This window comes from Manihot esculenta, chromosome 5 (assembly GCF_001659605.2).
Source record: "Manihot esculenta cultivar AM560-2 chromosome 5, M.esculenta_v8, whole genome shotgun sequence".
Taxonomy (NCBI): Eukaryota; Viridiplantae; Streptophyta; class Magnoliopsida; order Malpighiales; family Euphorbiaceae; genus Manihot; species Manihot esculenta.
The window spans coordinates 23508953-23534911 of NC_035165.2; the positions used below are offsets into that span (position 1 = coordinate 23508953).

Here is a 25959-nt window from a genome sequence, read left to right on the forward strand (position 1 = left end):
GACAAAATCCTAATATAGACAAATGGACTCAAAGAAGCACATAAACATAATGGAATTGGGAGACAACATATGGGAAGTCACTCTGAAGTGCCGAAAGACCTCAATAAAGAAAGGGGTAAAAGGAAAGATCAGCCTAAAATCGCGGTGGTTAACAAAGAAGACCAAGCTGCACCCTTGCTAGGTGTCTATTAAGCCTGCAGGAGGTGGATTGAGAAGGACAATCCTTTCATTAGGAAGGAGAGCTCTGGTCCTATAAATCATGGTATCAGCGTAGTCGCTAGAGAAAAAATCAAAAAGTGAAGAAGGGATAATGGTGGACACCAGAACCACGACATCAAGGATTCTAACTGATACCATGAAAAGAGTAAAACATACTTCAAACTGAGAAAGTAAGAATTACAAAGAAGAAGGAGAGCAAGATAGCAGAGGCAGAGCAAGAGAAAGAACTGTGCGGGAAAGCAAAAGTGCGAATTTGAAATGGGTAAAGATAGAAAGAAGACGTTTTGACAAAAGCCCTCCTAGAGCCGCACAGTCATAATTGAAGTTTTGAGATTTATCTCTTATTAATCATGGAATAATTAGCGAGCGGGTAAAGGGACTTGATAACTATTGGGTCTCACCATAGCTAAGGCCATGTAGGGAGTCTGGACCGTAGCCTCATCAAAGCCTGCTACGCGGATCCATCTATTAGCGCGCGACTCTGACCTCGTGCAAATAGACCGGATAGAACTGGACTTGAGTCCATTGTAGAGAGATCCAACTCAACTGACTTGATAGATTAGTGGGATAACAGACCCCTATACATCCAAAATTGTATCCACGGAAGAAATTAAATGACCGCATGGCAATGAAAAATGACACAATTCTGTATAATAATGATAGGGTGTATTAGTACAGGACGGCGATTATGCATCACTATGGAATAAAAAGAAAATTGATAAAAGAAGAAAAATATGAGCCAACTAGACTAAATTCACAAATATATATGTTGAGTCTATTCTCTATTGGATCTCAGATCATCACTATATATACCATAAAATAATTTTAATATAATTTAAAATAAATTATTATTTAATTCTATTTAATTTTCATAATTTAATAACTTTTTTTAATTATTTTATTTTTTAAAATATATTAATTAATTAATATATAGTTTCTAATATTACATAATAGCAGCTACAAATTGCTATTATATATTTAAATTATATGAATAAATTAATAATAATTATTTAAAAATTGATACAATTTTTTTTTAATCTCTTAAGTACATTTTTCTTCACTGTAATTTGTAAAGTGGTATAAAATAACAATTTCATTATTTTTTATAATAAATAAAAGAGATAATTATAAAAAATAATATTGTGTTTCGGTATTTTTTTATTTAAAAATAATTTTTAATTAGAATAATTTATATTTTAATCCTTAAAATTTTATAAAACATATAATTTAATTTAAATATTTATAAATTTAATTATAAAATTTAATTTTTTAATAAAATAGTTCTTTTAGTTATAATTTATTTCTATATTCTTACAAATTAATCTCTAAATATTATAATTATTTATAAATAAATACTTATATTTTTTCATATTAATGTGACATGTTTATTAAATTTAGTATCTTAAAATAAATTAATAAAATAAAAATTAAATGAAGAATTTTGATACAATATGATCTAAATTCAAATCTAAAGAGTTCTTGCTAATATAACTTTTCTTTTCTTTATGATTCTTTTTTATTGATAGAACAGAAACGAGATATCTTATTTTTATTTTATTATTTTTCATATATAAGTTATTAAAATTTAAAATATAGAGAGATTAATTAATAAATATAAAAATTTATTAGTAATTACATTATTGAGAGACCAATCTATAATAATATATGAATTACTTTTAATTAAAAATATAACATTTAAATTAAAAATTTATTTCTTTAATCAAATAAAATTTAATGAATTAAATTTAAAAGTATAAAGTCTAAAATATAATTTTTATTAAATATCATAAAATAAATTATAATTTTTGAATAATATTTAACAGTGTTAAAAAAAATCTCACTTTCTTAAAAACATTAAAATACAAAATTCTAAATGTACTAATTATAAAATTATTTTTCATAATTATCTTTAAATAAAAACTGTCGTTGTATATAATTTTATTAAAAATAAGTCCATAACTTGTTAAAATATATTATTATATATAATAAAAATTAAATTTTTTTATAATAATATTAAATTGCCATAGGACCGTTTGGTTTAATATATTAATATTAGACTAACAACTTCATAATTATTACTAAAATATTATTACCTTAACCCAAACTGTAGCAGTGCCTTACTTTATATCTATATATATAATATAATAACTTCTTAAGTATTCTTTAACTATAAAGCACATACACAACCGGAAATGAAAATTCAGTTGAGAATCGAAAATTAAAATTTAAAATTTCTTAAATTTATTTAAATATATTTATTATCGAATTAAATGTATTAAAAACATATATAATGAGTAATTAAATATGTTATATAATACACCAGCACATTTACCATTAAGAATTATAAAGTATTTTAATATATTTATAACTAAAATTATTGTAAAAAATAAAAAAATAAAATGTTGTATATATTTCCTAATTGTAATAGTATTATAAACACAAGTACGTGCATATAAAATTGGTTTTAATAGTTTCATTTTTTAAATTAATTCATCGTAATTTTAATGTGAGTTTTACTGACTAATCATACCAGATTAAAGCAGTAAAATAAATTGAATTTGATTGATTTTAATTAATTTTAAGCCCTATTTGTTTAACGAAGAATATTTTTTAAAAAAATATTTTTTACATTTTATGATATTTGAAACATTTAAAAAATTTAACTTATAAAAAATAGTTTTTAATTAAAAAAAATTAAGTCATTTTGAGTTAAAGATTTCTATATATAAATTTATTAATATATTTTATTTTTTAAATTAAAATTAAATAATAAAAAATAAATTATTTTTTCACAAGTTATTTTCTACAAATAAAATGATCCTTAATTTGACATTTTTTTTATTGTTTCGAAATTTCTGAAGAACCTTGACAATCAAGAAAGAACTCATTAACTGCAAATTGGTGTGAATTACAATATGATGAGCACCATGAATATGAAAATAAGTATAGCTAGATTTCATTGACAACAGCAAAATCTTGAATTAGCCATGCAACTGAAGAAACAGACAAGAACTTTCTTCAGACTTGCAAACTGGATGACTGAGCATACGTTATGCACATATAATAAACAACATAGTTTCAACTCATAGGTTGTTTTGTTTTACATTCAAAGAGTGGGTTTGATTAATTAACCTGTCCTACACCCACATGACTGGCCACTCTGAAACAAAAGAAAAACATACAGAGTAACATACAACAAAAAAGTATCCAAACCTGAACTAAGTATCAGAAATTTGAGGTAGAATTTGGAAATTATAAGTCAAATTTGTTCGGTCCTGCTCATAAGTTGTATAAGAGCATTTGCCTTTCTCTGTGCTCTATTAGTTCCGTTTATTTGGATCTCAGCTAAATGCTCATATACACCATACTGAAGTGCAGCAAGTATGAAAGATGAGTTTTTTAACCCCAACTCAAGGAGGACTGATGTTGCACATTCCTTGTTCTTGGGGGTGCCATTTTTTATGAATTCTACAAGGCTTTCAATGAATGAGAGCTGCCCAATCGAACTTCGTCCCTCAGGATGTGATACAAGAAGCAACAGGATCGAGAGGGCTTCATCAATCATATGCAAGTTTCTGTCCTTGAGCAACTGGAGTAAGGGTGGAATTATACCATCATCAATGGCTCTAGCCTTATTTGAATGGTTGAGAGATAAGTTAAAAAGTGCAAGGATAGCGTCTTTTTTACCTCTCACTGTCCCATTCTGTAACAATTCTACTAATGGTGGGATGCCATTTGATAGCCCCACGGTTATCTTGTTCTCATCAAGCATAGATAAGCTGAACAAAGCTGCTGCAGAATTCTCCCTAGCCTCTACACTACCATTCTGCAGAATTTCTATGATAATTGGAATAGCTCCTTCTTCAGCTATGAGTCTCTTGTTAGTCTCATCAATTGATAAATTCAACAAAGCTGTCACAGTATGCTCTTGAAGTCTAGAATCTGGGTAGGACAGAATTTGAACTAATGGCAGTATTCCTCCATTGTTGGCAATCAAGATTCTGTTCTCAGAACTCTCTTTGGAGAGCATTCGAATCTTTATCACAGCCTGCCTCTGCCTTTCCAACTTTGTAGAGGATAGGTCCCTAACTAAAGAGCAGATTTCCTCACTGTGCACATAGCTCGAAGAAGATGCACAATCAGCTTTTGGGGGGAGATGAAATTTGTTCTCCTCACACCATTGCAAGATTAGGTTTCTAAGGGCAAAATTTGGTGCAACTGACATGTGAGCCAGAGTTTGTCTCGTCTTTGGACAGGTGCGGTGATTGGAGTTAAACCACTTCTGTATGCTTTCCCTTTCATATGTCTTGAGTATATTACAAGAGGAAGACAATCACACATTAGTTCCATGGCAATAACATCATGATCTGATCAAATAAACATTGCAAATAGATAAATTCAAAGGGAAAGACAATGGTAACATTAATCTTCAGCAACTAGGACTTGAGAGGTTCTAAAGATGGCTCATAACTGGGACTTGAGAAGTTCTAAAGATGGCTCATAACTGGTTGTAGGTTGTAGCTTTACGCTCTGTAAACCTTTCATAATTCTGTTATTTTCAATTAAAGCATGCCAGGGGCCGGATCAGGTCATAAACTGTATTCAGATTTAAGACCAACCTGGAACAAATACAGAACTGTTCCCGGTCAGAAATTCAAGGGCCTAAACTGGCCATGAATCTTAAATAGGGACTGGTTTAGGTCTCCCTCCAGACCTTGAACCGGCAGTTTGATCCAGGTTCCAGTTTTTATTTGAATTGTATTTTTTGAAGGATGATGTGGCCTATGTAGGAAACAGACACGTGGATCGAACTACTTAAAAACCAGAACTGCCATTGCATCAAATTAAAACTGGCCGGGGACCATTTTTAACAGGAATGCGCTGGAACCGGCCGAGGCCTGTCTGATTCCAGTTCACCCCTTTTTCTACCCTGAATTCAGCCCAAACCATACCGGTAGCCAAGCCTGCTTCTAATCCATTCTGATAAAATTGCTTATTTATCCATAAACTTAGTTCAACTAATGAACAAAGTGTTCCCATTTGGAATGAGTAATTACCTGTCCAGATGCAATAATAACCGGATCTGTCATTATTTCTAGTGTGATTGGACAAAGGAATTCATGGGGAATGACTAAAGATGCGCACTTCTCCAACGTTCTAGTCATAGCAGGATTACCAAAAACATCAGTAATTTCCATTCCTATAATCTCTTTGAATTTGTTCAGAAGATCAACGATTTGCTCGAGACTCTCTGAATTGTGGACTTGACCACCTCTTTCTTTAACAAGATTCCTTATGGCAATGGTTTCATTTTTCAGTTCTTCAACAGTATGTAAATCTAGCTTTTTTGCTAGCCTTTCTATTATAGCAATGTCAGCATTCCGATGATCATTTTTGGAAAGTACCACCATCATATCCATCGCAAGTTCTATATCCTGAGTATCTGTTCTCCCTTTTGCTCGTCTAAGCTGCACCCTCATGAAATCCACCTGATCAACAATTTGAATTTGAATTACATCATTTTCATGATTCCCAATTAAGAAATGGACTTGCAGAGAAATGAAATGAACCAGCTGACAATAGATACTTCTTTTCAAAGAGTCATCAAACACATTTGGCCATGAAATCACACCATTGAAGCACTAAGCAAAGATAAACAAATAAAAAGAACCCCTCAATAAAATGAAAATTGAAACTATTTACCTGGTCTTGCACATCATCAGAAATCCCAAATTCATCGAAAGGTACACATTCCAGAGCTTGACATAATTTTTCATTGACTTTGCGAAATTTCATCATAAAAGCCTCGCTCTCCACAGCCTGAAATGAAAATTTGGTTAGAATACCCACAAAAGCAGAAAACAGAATAAGCAAAATCCAAAACACAGACCAGATTAATCTTGCTTCCCTCGTTGCAAACTTTTAACAGCTTCCTCGCCAGAATCAAAGCCTTCTTTAAATTACTCAAACAAGCAATACCCTTATCTGAAATTGGCGCATCACAATCCCTGATCTCCTCAAGAAGTGGCAAAAGAAGTTTCATACGCCTAACCAGGCCAAAGCAATCTTTCTTATGCGTTTTTCGATAATCTCCGAACTGAGCAACAGATTCAATGATGTTGGATATCTCTTTAACAAGTTCACTTCCATCTCGTGAGCACGGTTCATTCGATTCAATTCCTTCCTCCTCTCCATCCATTGTCATTTGCTGCCTATGATCGACCCAAGAAACAACTGCAATCTGAAAAATTAAACGAGGATGGGACAGATAAACATACAGAGATCAGTGAAACCCTAATCCTATTGTTCAATAACTAAGCTATTTTCTGTTTGAAGCTCTTGGCGGGGTTTTCGGTTCTTAAATTAGAAATTCATTTTGAAAGTTAGTTAATTGCTAATGGACATAATACTGCTGACATAGAAGCCGCCAATTTTTTTGTTGGTCCTAATGTGTTTTCTCTTTTCTCACTAATTTTTCTTTTCTAAAATTTTCCTCTATTTGCATTTCACGAAAAATAAATATTTGATGAAAAAATTAAAATAAGCTTTCTTAAAACATTAATCTATTTCAAAAAAAATAAATATTTTTTTAAAAAATCAATAATTAACCACACATTAATTATTCTTATATATTCAATTCAATTCAATATTATGTAATAAATTTAAATCACAAAGTTACATTGATTTTCCATTTCATTGAATAGGTGTTAGTCATTGTTTTTCGAATAGAAGTAACGTGTAATTAATTTTTATTTTTTTAAATAAATTATAAAAAATATAATTTATTTATATATAATTATAATTTTATAAATTTAGTATTTAATACATTATAATTTTAATTTAGGTGTTTAACGGATTAATTTTAATTATGTGCTACCATTGTTATTCATATAGGATTAGTGCTAAAAAAATACTGAAAAATTAATTTGTTGAAATTTACTATTAGATAGTTACTATATACTTATCTATATTTTATTTACTTGCCATTCTATATATATTACGAAATCAATGCAATCTTATATAATTTATATAGAAAATTTTTATACACAGTGAATTTATATATTTAATTAATTAAAAATTATAATATTATATTAATATATAGATTTTATTATATTTTAAAAAATATTTTTTAAAATTTTAAATAACATATCAATTTTGTATATGCAATTAAATGCATGTAAGAAAATTTTAATTTATATTTAATTTATATATGATAAGGGTGGATGTGGAGAAAGAGTTTTAAGATCAAAATAGAGGCTAGAGAGATATTAATAAATGATCTCTTTAATATTATTTCACTTTTTATATATATTTTTTTTAAATTATGGGGGCTTCCTATCAAACTAAATATTTTATATATAGAGTTTGTATATCCATTATATATACTTTTAAATAATCAAATAAAAATTCATATTTAAAAAAAATAATTAAATAATAATTATTAAATCCATTTTCCTATGACATCCTTTTAATAAAATTCATTTTATTCTCTAAATTATGCAATTTACCTTTCGGTTTTAAAATTATGAATAATTTAATTTATATAAACTTGAATTGAATGCATATTATTTCTTAACTTTTAAATATATAATAATTTAAGTTTTGTAATATGAAATTAAGTTATTTTACAATTTGAAAAGGTAAATAAAAAAATGAGTGAGTAAAATTGCTTTGTTTTTTTTTTAATAGGAGAGGATTACTTATGCATTTTGTGTTATGCATTTTGTGTTTTGATAAGAAAAATATGTTTTTTTGTAGAAAAAAAAGGTTTTCAATAATTAGTTCATGAATCATACATCAACTATCTATTTGGGTAGGTTAAGAATTAGCCAGTTTTCAATTAGAACCGATATAATTTAAAATTTTTATTTTTTAAAATAAATAAAAAATTATTTTAATTGATATAGTTCTTTTAACTTTGCTTTGCTATAAAAACTAAATTATATATTATAAAAATAAATCTTATAAATTTATGTATTTCAATGCATATGACAAATTGTGAACAATTTCAAACCCGAAACTTATAGAATTGGAATCAAACTATAACTATTTTAGGTTGTTACCATTGCAAATCCTAACTATTTAGAATAAAAACCATTTTCAATTGAAATTCCTGAATCATGACGAAACAACCATTTGGCATGAAAACATACTCAAAGTGGCATGGCCGGATTTAGCTTAAAAATATAAATGAGTAGGTATTCACGAAAATTAAATAATCTAAATTCAATTCACACTAATACTATTAATAATTCATTTTAAATTTAATTAAAATTTAATATAAATTATTTAAATTTATTTTAAATTCGATTATTAATGTCCGAATAAAATTTGAATATGTTTAGTTTCATATATTTTAATTAATAATTTATATAAAAAAATTAATAATTTTCATTTCAAAATTTTAATATATCTAAAAAATATTTAATTTTTAATTTTTAAATAAAAATATATAAAAAATTTATAAATATTATTATAAAATATATATTTTTATATTAAAGTAATTATTTATATAAACAAATTTGAATAGTGAATATCTTATAAATAAAATTTGAATCTAATTGAGTATTATTTTTTAAACTCAAACTTATTTCAAATTTGATTATAACCATATAATTTCAATATCTAAAAATACCTACCTTATTGTTATCTTTAATCTGCTAGAATTTAATTAATGTAATTTTCAAATAAAAGGATCAACCAATTAGTATGATCAACATTTAGAACCAAGTAATTATTCATTCAAATACATATTTGTAGATGGACATTTGGGCAGGTGTCCAATTTGTTATAAAAAAGAACTTAAAAAAAAAAATCTTTAAAGAATTTAAGATAATTTATACAACATTCTTGAAATTTAGTAAAATTTACAAGTTTCTATTTATTTAATAAACAATTTAATAAATATATTGTTATTTTGTTAATAGAATATTCATTCTATTAATTTTATCATTAATAAACCGTTATTTAAATTAACTTTAAAATTATAAAAATTAAATTATTATAAATTATTAAAATTAAAATAACTAAATCATAATAAAATTTGAAGTCTGAAAAATTAAACTTCTAGAGTTCAATTGTAAATTTTAACACAAAAAATATTAAAAGAATGTAACCTTAAAAACTAAATTAATTATTATTCAAATAATAAAAACTACATTATAATTTTTACTATATTTCAGGGACTATATCATAAATTACCAAAGAATTTAATACAAGCCAACCTGAACAAAGATAACAGTGTAGGCAAAAATTTTAAAAAACACATGCTAGGCAACCGTTAAGGACACATAGGAGAACGCTACTTTTCAATCTGAGAGATCGGAGGGCTACTATTTACTAGCCGTTAGTTTTAAAAATTGGGGACAAACATGTGCTGGCATATATCAGCGTCCCAAATTTTCTCATACAGTTCATCTTTTTTCCCATTTCCCTTTTGTTGTTTCTTCTGTAAGCCCAAAACCTAAAGAATGACAGAGAGAGATTACACTCCATTGCTGGGGTAAATGGAGTTCTTTTGATTAATCTCTCTCTTCGTTTTGCATTTGAAAATCAAAGTCTGGACTGGACGTGCTTGATAGTAATCTCTGGCTTTCAAGTTCTTTCATTGAAATCGATAAAGAAGCTTTACAGGATTCTTGAATTGGAAGGTGGGATTTTGATTTTATTATTTGGATCTTCGATCTTCAGTGAGGCTCCTCATGTTCCCTTAAGTTTGAACTTAATCCATTTGACATATACGTGTAGATATTTGTGTAGTTAATCGGATTTTGATTCGTGTATCTGCTTTTAATTTTGGTAGACGAGAATGGCCGGATCAGACGAGAACCATCCGGGTGTGATCGGACCCGCTAATGTCCAAGGTAATGGAATCCCAATCTGCAATGTTAACACAGCCTTCTTGCCTGAAATTTGATGACTCAGCATAAATCCCTAACACAAGAAATTGGTTTTCGATTTGCATTTATTTTAGGGGGTTTACATGCCGGAGTTGGGAAGTTCACGGCGGCGGCTGGAAACAGCCGCAGGGCTTTGAGCAACATCAATCGGAACTTAATTGAAGCTCGAGTCAACAAGAAGGGCTTATCAGAGTAAGTTTCATAAATCTTCTGTTCCTTGCTGAGAGAATAGAAGAAAAGAAAAGAAAAGAAAAGAAAGTTGATTTTTAGGAAATCAGTGACATCTGAAAGAGATGTAATAGTCGCTAGTTGAATGGAGTAGTTATCTTTCTTACTCATTTTCCTTCGTATTCTGGGGTCTTCAATTAGGAATATTTCAGAACTTTTTCTTTTGTTTCTTTTTCTGTTCTTGCATCAACCAAAATAAACTGTTCCATTACCGATTCTTTGACGTTCTTTCTTTCTTTCTTTCTTTTTTTCCCGCTTCAATTAGGAAGCAGTCAATCTGCTGCAGGAACCCACCAATCCCAGTGCATCGACCAATCACCAGGTCAGTACCATAACCCACCCACTTTTTAAATTGTCCATATGGTCATCGGAATGCAGAATTTTTCATCTTCTAAGTATTACCACCCATATTTTTTGCTGTTGTAGGAAGTTCGCTGCCCAGCTAGCTAACAACCAGCCGGAGGTACCTTTTTCTGCTATCAAAGATCTTTAGTTTTTGTTGCTTGGGCTAGATAGACATAAAAAGTTAACAACATAACGAATTGAGACGTTTTTCCTCTTAGCAGGAAGACAAGAAATCAGCTATTTCAATCCCAATTTCAAGCGAGTCAGAAGATTGCAGTACCATAGATGCAGATCACTACAAGTCCACTGGTGACTTTTCTCTGCCCATGTTTGTGCAACACACAGAAGCTATGCTGGAAGAGATTGATCGCATGGTTTTTTGTCTAACACAAGCTCTTATTTTTTATTCTTTTATATTGTTATTGTACTTGTGGGCAGCTTTATCACTGTTTTGGTTTCCCTGAAGGATGAGGTTCAAATGGAAGATGTAGTTGAGGAGCCTGTTGTGGACATAGACAGCTGCGACAAGAATAATCCTCTTGCAGTGGTTGAATATATTGATGATTTATATAATTTCTACATGAAGGCTGAGGTGAGGTGGAGTCTCAATATTCTGCTTGATTTTGGAATCTAGAGTTATTCTCACTTATAAATCTACTTTTGTGAATCAAGACACTGAAGTGGCAGAGAAATTAATTTAAGTGAAACATTTTGGTGAGGGAAGAGAACTAGACTAAAAAGAATAGTCTGTTTATGCCAAAAGTTGAAACTTGAAAGCTTGAATTGTTGAAATGGGATGGAGTTTTTGATGATGAGGAAGTAGAAGGTTGATCTGTTTTTATAGTTTATCATTTCCATGGTAATTGAACTTTTGGTTTCAATTAAGTGGAAAACAAAGTTAAAAAAAATTCTGGCTTTTCAATTCATTTACTGATTCTGCTTGCTTGCAGAAATCCTCTTGTGTCTCCCCAAGCTACATGGAACAGCAATGTGACATTAATGAGAGGATGAGAGGTATCCTAATTGACTGGCTGATTGAGGTATGCATAAGAGCTTATTTGCTTTTGTTGATTCTCGGGTGGTGACTCATAGTTACATCTCAATTACTAACAAAGTTATTGGAATTAACAGGTGCACTACAAGTTTGAATTGATGGATGAGACATTGTATCTTACTGTCAATGTCATTGACAGATTTTTAGCCGTTCATCCAGTAGTGAGAAAGAAACTCCAGCTAGTCGGGGTGACAGCCATGCTTCTTGCATGCAAATATGAAGAAGTATCAGTTCCTGTTGTAGAGGATCTCATTCTGATTTCTGACAAGGCCTACACCAGAAAAGAAGTGCTTGATATGGTACACTTAATCTCAAAGCATATTTCATGATATGGATATTTATGTAAATGACTGGGCAAGATTTCAGATAATTGATAGATTTCTGATTCCCTGCAGGAGAAGTTGATGGTTACTTCCTTGCAGTTTAATCTATCTGTTCCAACCCAATATGTGTTTATGAGAAGGTTTCTCAAAGCTGCTCAATCTGACAAGAAGGTTCGTTAACAGCATTTTCATGCATGATTGAACTGGAAATGTGTAGCTTTTTTTTCTTTTTGGTGAAATGATACTGATCAGATAGGTTCAATTGATTTTCGAGCAGCTTGAGCTTCTATCTTTCTTCCTCATTGAGCTTTGTCTAGTTGAATATGACATGCTCAAGTTTACACCTTCCCTGTTAGCTGCTGCTGCAATATATACTGCTCAGTACACTCTTAGTGGATCTAGGCAATGGAGCAAGACTAACGAGTGGTACACTAGCTACTCACAAGATCAACTTATGTAAGTGATTATTGGCATGTTAATCACTAAACCTTTAACTGAAACTGATGTTTTCAACTCATCTATAACCGTTACTGGGATTTTTACAGGGAATGTTCAAAGCTTATGATCACTTTTCATCAAAAAGCTGGAACAGGGAAGCTCACAGGTGTACACAGGAAGTATAGTACATCTAAATTTGGGTATGCTGCAAAAACTCAGCCTGCTAACTTTCTACTGGAGAAGGAACGCATGATGAATTAGCATAAAGACACTAACCTTATTCCAGCAATTTGAAGTTGGGAAAAATTATATAGCAACTATTGTTGCCCCCTGGCAGATGATTTCTCATTATCCATGAAAATATTTCCCTGATTATATTGTATTTGAATCTTGAACATAGCAAGCTGCTGTGCAGGATGATGTTGTAGTTTCTCTTTTGCTCCAAGAGTTGGGTTCTGTTTGATTCTGTTAATATTGAAGTGAAATTTTGCTTGAAGATGGAAAGCTTCTTTTTCTGCGTAGTCTGTGATTGGGATGTGATTAACTGAACTGCAGAGTAGAAGCGATGGGCTACCCATTCTGTTAATTAAATACGTATCTATTAAAAATTTAATTAATATGCATGATTTTAATTTTAGAATAAAAAATTTAAAAATTTTAAATATTAATTAAATATAAAATTATATATTAATAAATTTAATTGTGTATAAAAAATAATTTAATATTTATTATCGTATATTATTAATATCAAATAATAGATTTCATTTAAGAAACTATATTTAAAGTTTACAGAGTTTCAATAATAATGGACAGCAATGACAGCGGTGGTCGCTGCGGTGGTGGAGAAAAATCACTTAAATGAAAAAATTTTAATATTTAACAATTTTCATTGAACTTTTATATTTAAGAAGGTTGAGTTAGCTAATAAAAATTTACTTTTGTTAGATAAAAAAAATTTAAAATATGAACTAATTTAAACTAAAAGAGATAAACCAGTAAAAGAAATTATATTAGTAGATTTTACATAAAATAAACATACAAAAATTATATATTTATATATTTATAGGAAGTGAAAAAACTAAAATTATCACAATTATTAATAAATTATTATAATTTAAATTTAATAATTTGATTATTGTAATGCTTGATTTACACTTTTATAAATATTATTTTACTTTTTATTATATTTTAATTATTTATATTTATTTATATTTTATATAAATTATTTGAATGAAATAAAATTTTAATTTGATAATATTTTATACAATATTATTAATTCTTTAATTGTTAGGTACTTTATCGTAATTAATTTTTTTTATAATAATTTTAATTAATTATATATATTTATTCTATATAATTATTCATATTAAAAGAATAAAAATATATAATATTTATTAATTAGATTATATTAAATATAATTTTAAAAAATTGTCAAATTAATAAATTAACACTATTGTGATTTTTTTTACATAATATATATATATATATATATTGACAGTGATTTATTTTTATTATTTAAATATTTTTTTATATGGTAATTACTTAATTTTTATAAATATATTTTTATATTTATTATTAAAATAAAAAATATAATAATTTTTTTAATATTAAAATACAATAAATTTTTATTATAATATTAATAATATATTATATTAAAAAGTACTTAGGAATCAAAAAGTTAGTAACCATCAATATAATAAATTGTATTTATTATATTAAAAAATAAGAAATGATAAAACTAATAAATTGCATTTAACATATATATTAATTATTATTTTATGTAGAAAAAAATTAAAAATGTATAAAAAATTATAAATTTATATCATATAATAGAATTAATTATGCACTTAATAATTTCTTATATATTTGTTATTATTACTAAAAATAAAATACATTATGTTAAAATTTTTATTTTATTGTGATTAATATATTATATTGAAAAAGATATAGAAAATTAAACAGTAATATACTAATAAAATTAAAATGTTATATATAAATTGTAATAATAAGGATAACAAATTTTATTTATTATGGATATATTAATTAGTAACATTATTAAATATAAAAATATAACTTGAAAATAAAAATTAAAAATAAAATATATTAAGTGTGCTGCTTCACACCACTTAGCATAACTACATAACTTAATTATGTCGCTTGTCAATTTTTTCATAACCTATTTTAGAATCCAATTTTATATATATATATATATTTTTTCATAACCTATTTTAGAATCCAGTTATATATATATATTATATTGAAAAAGATTATGGGATATGTTCTTTGTCGTTGGTGAAGAAACGCTGCCCAGCTCATAACGTTATGCTGCCAGGTTCTGGTAATTTTCTTTTGAGTTGGACAAATGAAGATGTTGTTCAACCGAAGGAGATGTGACTTATCCAATTCTCCATGTGTTTCAATTTATATACACAGCCTCATATAGTCATTCTAAGTTATTGGATTTATCCCGTTTACAAAGGCGAGTTATCTTTCTTTTCCTTCTATGATCGTGTTTAGGAAATTTTAGGATGAGAACATGCAAAAGTTTCGGTGGTTATTGAAGTTATTAGTATAATTAGCAATCAAATCTCCAAGTCAACTGGCGCAAGGATGGTTTTTCTTACAATTGTTTTCATTATTTTACTATATGATACTTTTGTTCAATCCTGGACATTGAAATATCATTTACAAATTATATTTTTGCCCATCTGGTTTGGTTCGACAGAATTTCATTGTACAACTGCAAGTCTTAACTTCATCGTCTTAGATAAGGCAAATCTAATTGCATTGAGCTCTCAAGCAGTTGACAGGTCATATGGTGGGGTTGACATAAAAATTGGGCAGTGGCTTCTTCGCTTTAGTTGTTTAAATTGGTATCTTCAAGTTACCTATTGGTAAATATGACAAATGAATCATAAACATTCTTGTAACAATATGTGGGTTTTGCAGCATCAAGATCAACAGTAACATCAGAAGAAAGAGTTCTCACTGCAATTTTGATGCAGTGTATGAGAGCTATGGGGTTGTGTGGGTGGGAAATGATGGATGAGCTACTGGAAAGTTCAACTGCTAACCTCATTTTTCAAGAGAGGTTTCAATCTCTTAGTGACTTGTCGCCATTTGTGCGATTCGTTGCTTCCATATCACTTGCTGCAGAAGGTATGTAGGCCCTGGATATGGAAATAACCATTGACTAGTCTATTAAGAATATAGTTATAAGCTTCCATCTTTTTTTCTTCTTATGGCAGTTGGGGCAGAGCAATCTTAGCAACCACATTCAGATTTTTGATAAGCTTGCAAGTTATGCATCTTATGGATAATCAAGTTAAAAAGAATTGAATTCTTACATTTCAAATAAAAAATTTTGTCAGATAAGAAATAAATTGAATTGAATTCTTGCAAAAGTGAAGTTGAGCATTAAGTCAACACTTACATTAATAATTCTCTTCCATCTTGACATTATTTCTTATCTTTCTTGTATGATAAATCACATGTTACATGTAAGAGAAGTGGAATGAAACTCCTGACATATGAGAGGTATGGTTGATGCAGCTTATGTGCAACTAATACACTTTGAGAAAAGATGGATCAAGAGCCTACATGAGATTTTGGAATTTTCAGGTAAAACGATCTTCATCCTGTTGTCTTTTCTCATAATGCTTCTATAAATAAAATGAAGGGACTTGCTATCTATCAAATCTCAAATATAATTGCAGGGTTTCTCTTGATGGGAAAACTTGGACAAGCTTGAGAAAAAAACATGAGCACGATCAAACAATTTGCAAGCCTGGTCAGTTTGCATCATGTGGCCCTTACTGGGCCTGATCCCTCCTCCCATTCATATTCTTTAGGGTTGTTCTCTGCCACAGATGCTTCAGATCCCTGGAAAGCTGGAACTTGTGCATCAGCTACTTGGAACTCTTATGGCTTCTTCCGTTGATTTCTCTTGCATGAATTTCCATGACATCTTTTTGCAGTCAAGTTAAACAAAGAAGTGCGTCACGATAACGATTGACGATAGATATTCAACGGTGGAATAACCTCAAGGCCGTACTAGATAAAGACAATTTAAAAAAATAAATAAATTACTTTGATCAAGACTCCCTTTCATTTAGTTCTTGGTTTCATATCTAAATACTGTCCTTCCAATTAGAAAATTTACGGGGAAATACTTTTCATTAGACCGGGAAGAGAAGTCGCCCAAAAGAAAATTTGAAGGGGATGGCCACAACCCTTTTTTTTTTGGGAAAGAGCAGGGGCGTCTGGGATTATAGGACTGCATCTTACATTTTCACAACCACCAAGAAACTACCATCTCTTTTGGACAGCTATTTGCCTTGTAGCACAGAAAAGCCAACAAGATAGACTAGAGAAAACTATAATAACATAAATCTATGTCCCATACATTGAGGCAAACATGCCACTGTAGAAACTATCTGATATTCAAATTGAATACATGCATACGACAATAGAGCAGTCTCAGTCCAGGCAATAAGATTCCATTTCTCCCCATTACAAAAATTACACCAAATTTGAGGATGTTAAGAGCAGGGACCCTAATTGCTCACACAGGGGCAATGAGAGAAAAAAGAAGCTCTAGATCAAGTCGTGTACTGCATCACCTCCTAACAGGTGGTACAACACCTCTACCAGGTGCTGCCCGCCCAGCAGCTTGAGCCTGCACAATAAGATGATATCAAGTCATGTAACTTGCAATCACATAGACAGGATCTGGAAATGCATGGAACTCTTAGCAGATGGTTCTTACTTTAGCCCATAGTTAGATGTATTTTGGATCCATACAGTTTCAAAGAAAAAGAACTTACTTTAGCCCGCATTGCAACAGATCTACCCCTGCCAACTCCAAGTGATGCGCTCTTACCCTTCAAGAAGATAAGGGGAACACATATAAGAAATAATTCGTAATATAGCTTTAAAGAAAGTAGGTTGAGAAAGAGAGAGGGGGAGGGGGAAGGGTTGGGAACACTTGCAAATGCAAGTGAAAGCATACCTTGATCCTAGCATCCAGGCGCTTGAACATGGGTGCATTCTTTAGCATATCTGGTATGACCATAAACCTGTTGAAATTTCACATCACGTTCATATAATAACTTCTAGGTTTTGAAAAATCCACAAATATTACCGTTAAGAATTTCAAATAAAAACAAATGGTTTAGATACCTGACTTTGCTGCCCCTAATAAAAACATGCTCAAGCTGCGACACCTTTCCATCCTGTGGAGAAGCACATCAAAATTAAAATTCAAGGTGGATGATTCATGTAATTTGACAATACTTTTGCAACAAATATAATGTAGACAACTAAATGAGAGCATATCATATCTCTTTCAAACATAAAAGTATACATATCAAAATAAGCATTGTCATTTAAATATTAATTACCATCCAAAATCGCCTGCAGATAAAGAAATTCTAGTAATAAAGTCGATACATTATAAACAGTCTCATGCAGTAACCATTATCCAGACCATGTGAAGCCCAATGGCCAAAATACACAAATTGACAAATAGAGGTAAGAGCAAGCATGGAGTAAGTTTCTGATTGATTGCTACAAACTTCAATTAAATGATTGATTGCTACAAACTTCAATTAAATTTTAAAACAATATGCTGTGCTTAAACAAGGACACAGGATTTAGGATTTAATTACCATCATCCCAACGTAACAACCATTACTTCCATTTCCACCATTCAACTTCCTCACAAACAAACAGCTAAATAGAATGAGGCTTACTCTGAAACTGAATTACAGTTTACCTAACACGCTGGTGGCTTATGTTAACAAGCTCATAAGAAAAGCCCCCTAATCCACCACGCACTAAGCTCAATCGAGGTCCATACCTCGAAATATGAAAAACCAAAACACCCAGAATTCAACCTTGAAAAGGAAATTATAGTGGTCATTAATCTCAATGGCCTAGGGAGCTCTCGACATAAGATACAAAGAAATAGATTAGGCACTAAGTTTTTCAATAAGGGTTTGCGTAGCAAGCTTTCTATGTTTTCCAGCAAGGGTTTGGGTAACAGCTTGTTAGCTTTTATTTCATCTTGTACTCTGGCTAAACCAAATGTCAGGGTTCAATAACAGAAAGTAGCAAGAGAAATTTCACCAACCTAATAAAAACAATGCACCTATCCGATAACCAAACAAGTATTTGAACGCACAATTTTCATCTTACGGTCTAGGGTTTTTAACGAGATGAAAAATAACAATGCAAAAGAGAAAAACAATCAATACCTTAGCAGTGTAAGTGATACTCTCAAGTTGACAATTCCAATTGTCTTCGCACTCCACCATGCTCCCTCTGTAAAGCTCTCCGCTCTTCAACTCCACCGTCACCACGTGGCCCGAAGCCTCGTGGAGCAGCTTCACTGGTATCCCTAAGCTCCTGCTCATTGCTCTCTGTCTCTGTGTCTCTCTGCAAAACCCTAATTAACCTCCAAGTCCCGACTTTCAAAAATAAATAAGAAAAAAAATAATGACCTGGCCTCACTGTAAGTGGCGCCAGGCCTTTGATTTTTTTTTTTTAAATTTTTTTAATTATTAAAATATTATAATTATATTAATTAATTAATATATTATTTTTATATTATATTAATTTAATAATTATATTTATATTATATTTTTTATTAAAATAAATTTTTTATAATATATTTTATTAATTTTAATATATTTTTATAATAATATTCTAATTAAATAATATTAATTATAAATTTATTTAAATATTATTAAATATATATATAAAAAAGACTGGATTAAATAATTAATAAAAAATTAATTAATTAATTAATTAATTAATATGAATATTTAAAATTATAAAAATTAAATTTATTTTTATTAGATTATTACTCCTATATAATCACAAAATAATATTAATGATCCTAATAATATTATAGAGAGTTATGAAATATAATATAATAAATTTATTATAATAAAAATATAATATAAAAAATTATCATAATAAAAAATATAATATAAAATATTTAATTATTATATAAAAAATATAATATAAATAAAATTATTAAATTAACATTATATAAAAATAATATATTAATTCATTAATATAATTATAATATTATAATAATAAAAAATTAAATTATGGTCCGACCCCTTATAAATAAAATAAAAAAATAAATAACCGCTTCAAGTGGCACAATGTATTTATTTTTTTAATTATTAATATATTATAATAAAGTATTTATATTATACTAATTTAATAATATTATATATATTATATTTTTATAATAATAAATATTTTTTTATAATTTTAATATATTAATATTTAATAAATTATAAAATTAATATTATGTTGTGATTAGAGATATAAAATTAATTCGATTGCGATTAGATATATAAAAATAATTTAATAATATTATATATATTTATTTAATATTTTTTATTATTTTAATAAATTAATACAGTAATATTATTTTATTATTTTAATAAATTAATATAGTAATAATGTGATTAAATAGTATTAGTAATTTTTTAATCACGTAATAATATTATTTTATAACTCTAAAAATTACTAAAATCAGTTATAAATAATTATTATATTTTATAAAAATATTTTTAATATAAAAAAATATTATAAAAATTAATAATAAATAAGCTGTATATAAAAATATTTAAAATTATAATATTATTATTATATAAAAATATTAAATTATTTATAATTTATTAAAAAATAAATAAATTAATTAATTTGATTGCATGATAAATTAATTAACAATATAATTTTATATTTAATTTTTATTGGACTATCACTCATATATAATTATAGAATAATAGTAATGGTCCTAATATTTTAGAGAATTGTGAAATATAATATAATAAATTTATTGTAATAAAAATATAATATAAAAAATTTAATTATTATATAAAAAATATAATATAAATAAAATTATTAAATTAACATTATATAAAAATAATATATTAATTTATTAATATAATTATAATATTTTTATAATAAAAAGTGAAATATAATATAATAAATTTATTGTAATAAAAATATAATATAAAATTTTATTATAATAAAAAATATAATATAAAAATTTAATTATTATATAAAAATATAATATAAATAAAATTATTAAATTAACATTATATAAAAATAATATATTAATTTATTAATATAATTATAATATTTTTATAATAAAAAATTAAATCATGGCGGACCACTTACAAATAAAATAAAAAATAAGTAATGAAAAAAATAAATAATAGTTTAGAGTGGCGCAATGTATTTATTTTTTTAATTATTAATATATTATAATAAAATATTTATATTATATTAATTTAATAATATTATTTATATTATATTTTTATAATAATAAATATTTTTTTATAATTTTAATATATTAATATTTAATAAATTATAAAATTAATATTATATTGTGATTATGATATAAAAATAATTCGGTTGCGATTAGATATATAAAAATAATTTAATAATATTATATATATTTATTCAATATTTTTTATTATTTTAATAAATTAATACAGTAATATTATTTTATTATTTTAATAAATTAATACACTAATATTATGATTAAATAGTATTAGTAATTTTTTAATTGCATAATAATGTTACTAAAATCAGTTACAAATAATTATCATATTTTATAAAAATATTTTTAATATATAAAAATATTATAAAAATTAATAATAAATAGACTGTACATAAAAATATTTAAAATTATAATATTATTATTATATAAAAATACTGAATTATTTATAATTTATGAAAGAGAAATAAATATAAAATACTGAATTATTTATAATTTATCAAAAAAGAAATAAATTAATTAATTAATTTAATCACATGATAAATTAATTAATAGTATAATTTTATATTTAATTTTTATTGGACTGTCACTCATATATAATCACAGAATAATATTAATGATCTTAATATTTTAGAGAGTTATAAAATATAATATAAAAAATTTAAATATTATATAAAAAATATAATATAAATAAAATTATTAAATTAATATTATATAAAAATAATATATTAATTCATTAATATAATTATAATATTTTAATAATAAAAAATTAAACCATGGCCCCACGTCTTACAAATAAAATAAAAAAATAAATAATAGCTGGGCACAATGTATTTATTTTTTTAATTATTAATATATTATAATAAAATATTTATATTATATTAATTTAATAATATTATTTATATTATATTTTTATAATAATAAATATTTTTTTATAATTTTAATATATTAATATTTAATAAATTATAAAATTAATATTATGTTGCGATTATGATATAAAAATAATTCGATTGCGATTAGATATATAAAAATAATTTAATAATATTATATATATATTTATTTAATATTTTTTATTATTTTAATAAATTTATTCAGTAATATTATTTTATTATTTTAATAAATTAATATAGTAATACTATAATTAAATATTATCAGTAATTTTTTAATCACATAATAATGTTGTTTTATAACTCTAAAAATTACTAAAATCAGTTATAAATAATTATTATATTTTATAAAAATATTTTTAATATATAAAAATACTATAAAAATTAATAATAAATAGAGTGTACATAAAAATATTTAAAATTATAATATTATTATATAAAAATACTGAATTATTTATAATTTATCAAAGAGAAATAAATAAATTAATTAATTTGATCGTATGATAAATTAATTAACAGTATAATTTTATATTTAATTTTATTTGAACTGTCACTCATATATAATTACAGAATAATATTAATGATTCTAATATTTTAGAGAGTTATGAAATATAATATAAAAAATTTATTATAATAAAAAATATAATATAAAAAATTTAATTATTATATAAAAAATATAATATAAATAAAATTATTAAATTAACATTATATAAAAATAATATATTAATTCATTAATATAATTATAATATTTTAATAATAAAAAATTAAATCATGCCCGACCTCTTACAAATAAAATAAAAAATAAATAAATTACTTTGATCAAGACTCCCTTTTATTTAGCTCTTGGTTTTCGTATCTAAATACTGTCATTCCAATTAAAAAATTTACGGGGAAATACTTTTCACTAGACCGTGAAGAGAAGTTGCCCCAAAGAAAATTTGAAGGGGGTGGCCACAATTTTTTTTTTGGAAAGGAGAGGGGCGTCCTGGGATTATAGGACTGCATCTTACATTTTCACAACCACCAAGAAACTACAATCTCTTTTGGACAGCTATTTGCCTTGTAGCACAGAAAAGCCAACAAGATAGACTAGAGAAAACTTTAATAACATAAATCTATGTCCCATACATTGAGGCAAACATGCCACTGTAGAAACTATCTGATATTCAAATTGAATACATGCATACGACCATAGAGCTGTCTCAGTCCAGGCAATAAGATTCCATTCTCCCGATTACAAAAATTACACCAAATTTGAGGATGTTAAGAGCAGAGACCCTAATTGCTCACACAGGGACAATGAGAGAAAAAAGAAGCTCTAGATCAAGTCGTGTACTGCATCACCTCCTAACAGGTGGTACAACACCTCTACCAGGTGCTGCCCGCCCAGCAGCTTGAGCCTGCACAATAAGATGATATCAAGCATGTAACTTGCAATCACATAGACAGGATGTGGAAATGCATGGAATGGTTCTTACTTTAGCCCATAGTTAGATGTATTTTGGATCCATACAGTTTCAAAGAAAAAGAACTTACTTTAGCCCGCATTGCAACAGATCTACCCCTGCCAACTCCAAGTGATGCGCTCTTACCCTTCAAGAAGATAAGGGTAACACATATAAGAAATAATTCGTAATATAGCTTTAAAGAAAGTAGGTTGAGAAAGAGAGAGGGGGAGGGTGAAGGGTTGGGAACACTTGCAACTGCAAGTGAAAGCATACCTTGATCCTAGCATCCAGGCGCTTGAACATGGGTGCATTCTTTAGCATATCTGGTATGACCATAAACCTGTTGAAATTTCACATCACGTTCATATAATAACTTCTAAGTTTTGAAAAATCCACAAATATTACCGTTAAGAATTTCAAATAAAAACGAATGGTTTAGATACCTGACTTTGCTGCCCCTAATAAAAACATGCTCAAGCTGCGACACCTTTCCATCCTGTGGAGAAGCACATCAAAATTAAAATTCAAGGTGGATGATTCATGTAATTTGACAATACTTTTGCAACAAATATAATGTAGACAACTAAATGGGAGCATATCATATCTCTTTCAAACATAAAAGTATACATATCAAAATAAGCATTGTCATCTAAATATTAATTACCATCCAAATCGCCTGCAGATAAAGAAATTCTAGTAATAAAGTCGATACATTATAAACAGTCTCATGCAGTAACCATTATCATGACCATGTGAAGCCCAATGGCCAAAATACACAAATTGACAAAAATAGAGGTAAGAGCAAGCATGGAGTAAGTTTCTGATTGATTGCTACAAACTTCAATTAAATTTTAAAACAATCTGCTGTACTTAAACAAGGACACAGGATTTAGGATTTAATTACCATCATCCCAACGTAACAACTATTACTTCCATTTCCGCCATTCAACTTCCTCACAAACAAACAGCTAAATAGAATGAGGCTTACTCTGAAACTGAATTACAGTTTACCTAACACGCTGGTGGCTTATGTTAACAAGCTCATAAGAAAAGCCCCCTAATCCACCACGCACTAAGCTCAATCGAGGTCCATACCTCTAAGAATGAAAAACCAAAACACTCAGAATTTAACCTTGAAAAGGAAATTATAGTGGTCATGAATCTCAATGGCCTAGGGAGCTCTCTACATAAGATACAAAGAAATAGATTAGGCACTAAGTTTTTCAATAAGGGTTTGCCTAGCAAGCTTTCTATGTTTTCCAGCAAGGGTTTGGGTAACAGCTTGTTAGCTTTTATTTCATCTTGTACTCTCGCTAAACCAAATGTCAGGGTTCAATAACAGAAAGTAGCAAGAGAAATTTCACCAACCTAATAAAAACAATGCACCGATCCGATAACAAAACAAGTATTTGAAATCACAATTTTCATCTTACGGTCTAGGGTTTTTAACGAGATGAAAAATAACAATGCAAAAGAGAAAAACAATCAGTACCTTAGCAGTGTAAGTGATACTCTCAAGTTGACAATTCCAATTGTCTTCGCACTCCACCATGCTCCCTCTGTAAAGCTCTCCGCTTTTCAACTCCACCGTCACCACGTGGCCCGAAGCCTCGTGAAGCAGCTTCACTGGTATCCCTAAGCTCCTGCTCATGGCTCTCTCTGTCTCTGTGTCTCTCTGCAAAACCCTAATTAACCTTCAAGTCCGGACTTCACCGGGTACAAATAGGACTATTTGTAAATTTGGGGTGGGAAGAGTTTTTATTTCTGTATTTATGTTTAGGATAAAAATATTTGTGAATTTAGTGTTTGAGTGTAGGCAGCCGAAAAAATTTTTTTTGCATCATTTTAAGTGGGGTAAGCTATTATTTAATTATTTTTTTATTTTTTAGAATGGCAAGCCTTTGATTTTTTTTAATTTTTTTAATTATTAAAATATTATAATTATATTAATTAATTAATATATTATTTTTATATTATATTAATTTAATAATTATATTTATATTATATTTTTTATTAAAATAAATTTTTTATAATATATTTTATTAATTTTAATATATTTTTATAATAATATTCTAATTAAATAATATTAATTATAAATTTATTTAATTATTATTAAATATATATAAAAAATTGAATTAAATAATTAATTAAAAATAAATTAATTAATTAATTAATATGAATATTTAAAATTATAAAAATTAAATTTATTTTTATTGAATTTTCACTCATATATAATTATAGAATAATATTAATGGTCCTAATAGTTTAGAGAGTTATGAAATATAATATAATAAATTTATTGTAATAAAAAATATAATATAAAAAATTTATTATAATAAAATATATAATATAAAAAATTTAATTATTATATAAAAAATATAATATAAATAAAATTATTAAATTAACAATATATAAAAATAATATATTAATTTATTAATATAATTATAATATTTTAATAATAAAAAATTAAATCATGGTCCCACTTTTTACAAATAAAATAAAAAATAAATAAAATAAAAAATAAATAATAATTTGGAGTGGCGCAATGTATTTATTTTTTTAATTATTAATATATTATAATAAAATATTTATATTATATTAATTTAATAATATTATTTATATTATATTTTTATAATAATAAATATTTTTTTTATAATTTTAATATATTAATATTTAATAAATTATAAAATTAATATTATATTAAAAATATAAAAATAATTCGATTGCGCTTAGATATATAAAAATAATTTAATAATATTATATATTTATTTAATATTTTTTATTATTTTAATAAATTAATACAGTAATAT

The 25959-nt window shown here is 27.0% G+C and overlaps 4 protein-coding genes across 5 annotated transcripts; 1 reads left to right on the forward strand and 3 right to left on the reverse strand.

The window, feature by feature from the left end:
- Nucleotides 1-3478: 3478 nt before the first annotated feature.
- On the reverse strand, nucleotides 3479-6418 carry LOC110615387 (U-box domain-containing protein 15). Its single transcript, XM_021757231.1, has 4 exons — nucleotides 6110-6418; nucleotides 5923-6039; nucleotides 5277-5708; nucleotides 3479-4525 (listed from the first exon to the last, which is right to left on the reverse strand). Exons 1-4 carry the CDS (start codon nucleotides 6416-6418, stop codon nucleotides 3479-3481), a joined length of 1905 nt encoding a protein of 634 aa, XP_021612923.1.
- Nucleotides 6419-9597: 3179 nt separating this feature from the next.
- On the forward strand, nucleotides 9598-13002 carry LOC110615021 (cyclin-B2-3). Of its 2 annotated transcripts, none has more exons than XM_021756724.2 (12): nucleotides 9598-9869; nucleotides 10022-10082; nucleotides 10193-10310; nucleotides 10612-10668; nucleotides 10773-10809; nucleotides 10910-11065; nucleotides 11158-11283; nucleotides 11642-11731; nucleotides 11823-12044; nucleotides 12141-12239; nucleotides 12346-12524; nucleotides 12614-13002. In XM_021756724.2, exons 2-12 carry the CDS (start codon nucleotides 10028-10030, stop codon nucleotides 12765-12767), a joined length of 1293 nt encoding a protein of 430 aa, XP_021612416.1. In that variant the 5' UTR covers nucleotides 9598-9869; nucleotides 10022-10027; the 3' UTR covers nucleotides 12768-13002. The 2 variants fall into 2 exon arrangements, with proteins under 2 accessions (XP_021612416.1, XP_021612417.1); XM_021756725.2 differs by having other exon boundaries at nucleotides 9600-9869; nucleotides 10913-11065.
- A 3871-nt stretch (nucleotides 13003-16873) lies between these two features.
- On the reverse strand, nucleotides 16874-18968 carry LOC110614794 (small nuclear ribonucleoprotein SmD3b). The gene is made up of 5 exons (XM_021756456.2): nucleotides 18764-18968; nucleotides 17688-17740; nucleotides 17518-17584; nucleotides 17333-17389; nucleotides 16874-17184 (listed from the first exon to the last, which is right to left on the reverse strand). The coding sequence occupies exons 1-5, from the start codon at nucleotides 18920-18922 to the stop codon at nucleotides 17125-17127; spliced, it is 396 nt and encodes a 131-aa protein (XP_021612148.1). The 5' UTR covers nucleotides 18923-18968; the 3' UTR covers nucleotides 16874-17124.
- A 3818-nt stretch (nucleotides 18969-22786) lies between these two features.
- On the reverse strand, nucleotides 22787-24892 carry LOC110614649 (small nuclear ribonucleoprotein SmD3b). Its single transcript, XM_021756254.2, has 5 exons — nucleotides 24642-24892; nucleotides 23593-23645; nucleotides 23423-23489; nucleotides 23238-23294; nucleotides 22787-23101 (listed from the first exon to the last, which is right to left on the reverse strand). Exons 1-5 carry the CDS (start codon nucleotides 24798-24800, stop codon nucleotides 23042-23044), a joined length of 396 nt encoding a protein of 131 aa, XP_021611946.1. The 5' UTR covers nucleotides 24801-24892; the 3' UTR covers nucleotides 22787-23041.
- Between the last annotated feature and the right edge of the window lie 1067 nt (nucleotides 24893-25959).

What these genes read in the sequence shown, in the direction of transcription:
- LOC110615387 (XM_021757231.1), bottom strand. Translation starts at nt 6,418, where the DNA reads ATGGATGGAGAGGAGGAAGGAATTGAATCGAATGAACCGTGCTCACGA. An exon ending in AGGGAAGCAAGATTAATCTG is followed by an intron (nt 6,040 to 6,109) that starts GTCTGTGTTTTG and finishes TTTTCATTTCAG; the next exon opens with GCTGTGGAGAGCGAGGCTTT. An exon ending in TTATTATTGCATCTGGACAG is followed by an intron (nt 4,526 to 5,276) that starts GTAATTACTCAT and finishes AATATACTCAAG; the next exon opens with ACATATGAAAGGGAAAGCAT.
- LOC110615021 (XM_021756724.2), top strand. Translation starts at nt 10,028, where the DNA reads ATGGCCGGATCAGACGAGAACCATCCGGGTGTGATCGGACCCGCTAAT. An exon ending in CGGACCCGCTAATGTCCAAG is followed by an intron (nt 10,083 to 10,192) that starts GTAATGGAATCC and finishes CATTTATTTTAG; the next exon opens with GGGGTTTACATGCCGGAGTT. An exon ending in TACTCACAAGATCAACTTAT is followed by an intron (nt 12,525 to 12,613) that starts GTAAGTGATTAT and finishes GGATTTTTACAG; the next exon opens with GGAATGTTCAAAGCTTATGA.
- LOC110614794 (XM_021756456.2), bottom strand. Translation starts at nt 18,922, where the DNA reads ATGAGCAGGAGCTTAGGGATACCAGTGAAGCTGCTCCACGAGGCTTCG. An exon ending in GTATCACTTACACTGCTAAG is followed by an intron (nt 17,741 to 18,763) that starts GTATTGATTGTT and finishes GCTTCTCCACAG; the next exon opens with GATGGAAAGGTGTCGCAGCT. An exon ending in GCCTGGATGCTAGGATCAAG is followed by an intron (nt 17,390 to 17,517) that starts GTATGCTTTCAC and finishes ATCTTCTTGAAG; the next exon opens with GGTAAGAGCGCATCACTTGG.
- LOC110614649 (XM_021756254.2), bottom strand. Translation starts at nt 24,800, where the DNA reads ATGAGCAGGAGCTTAGGGATACCAGTGAAGCTGCTTCACGAGGCTTCG. An exon ending in GTATCACTTACACTGCTAAG is followed by an intron (nt 23,646 to 24,641) that starts GTACTGATTGTT and finishes GCTTCTCCACAG; the next exon opens with GATGGAAAGGTGTCGCAGCT. An exon ending in CTGTTGCAATGCGGGCTAAA is followed by an intron (nt 23,102 to 23,237) that starts GTAAGTTCTTTT and finishes CTTATTGTGCAG; the next exon opens with GCTCAAGCTGCTGGGCGGGC.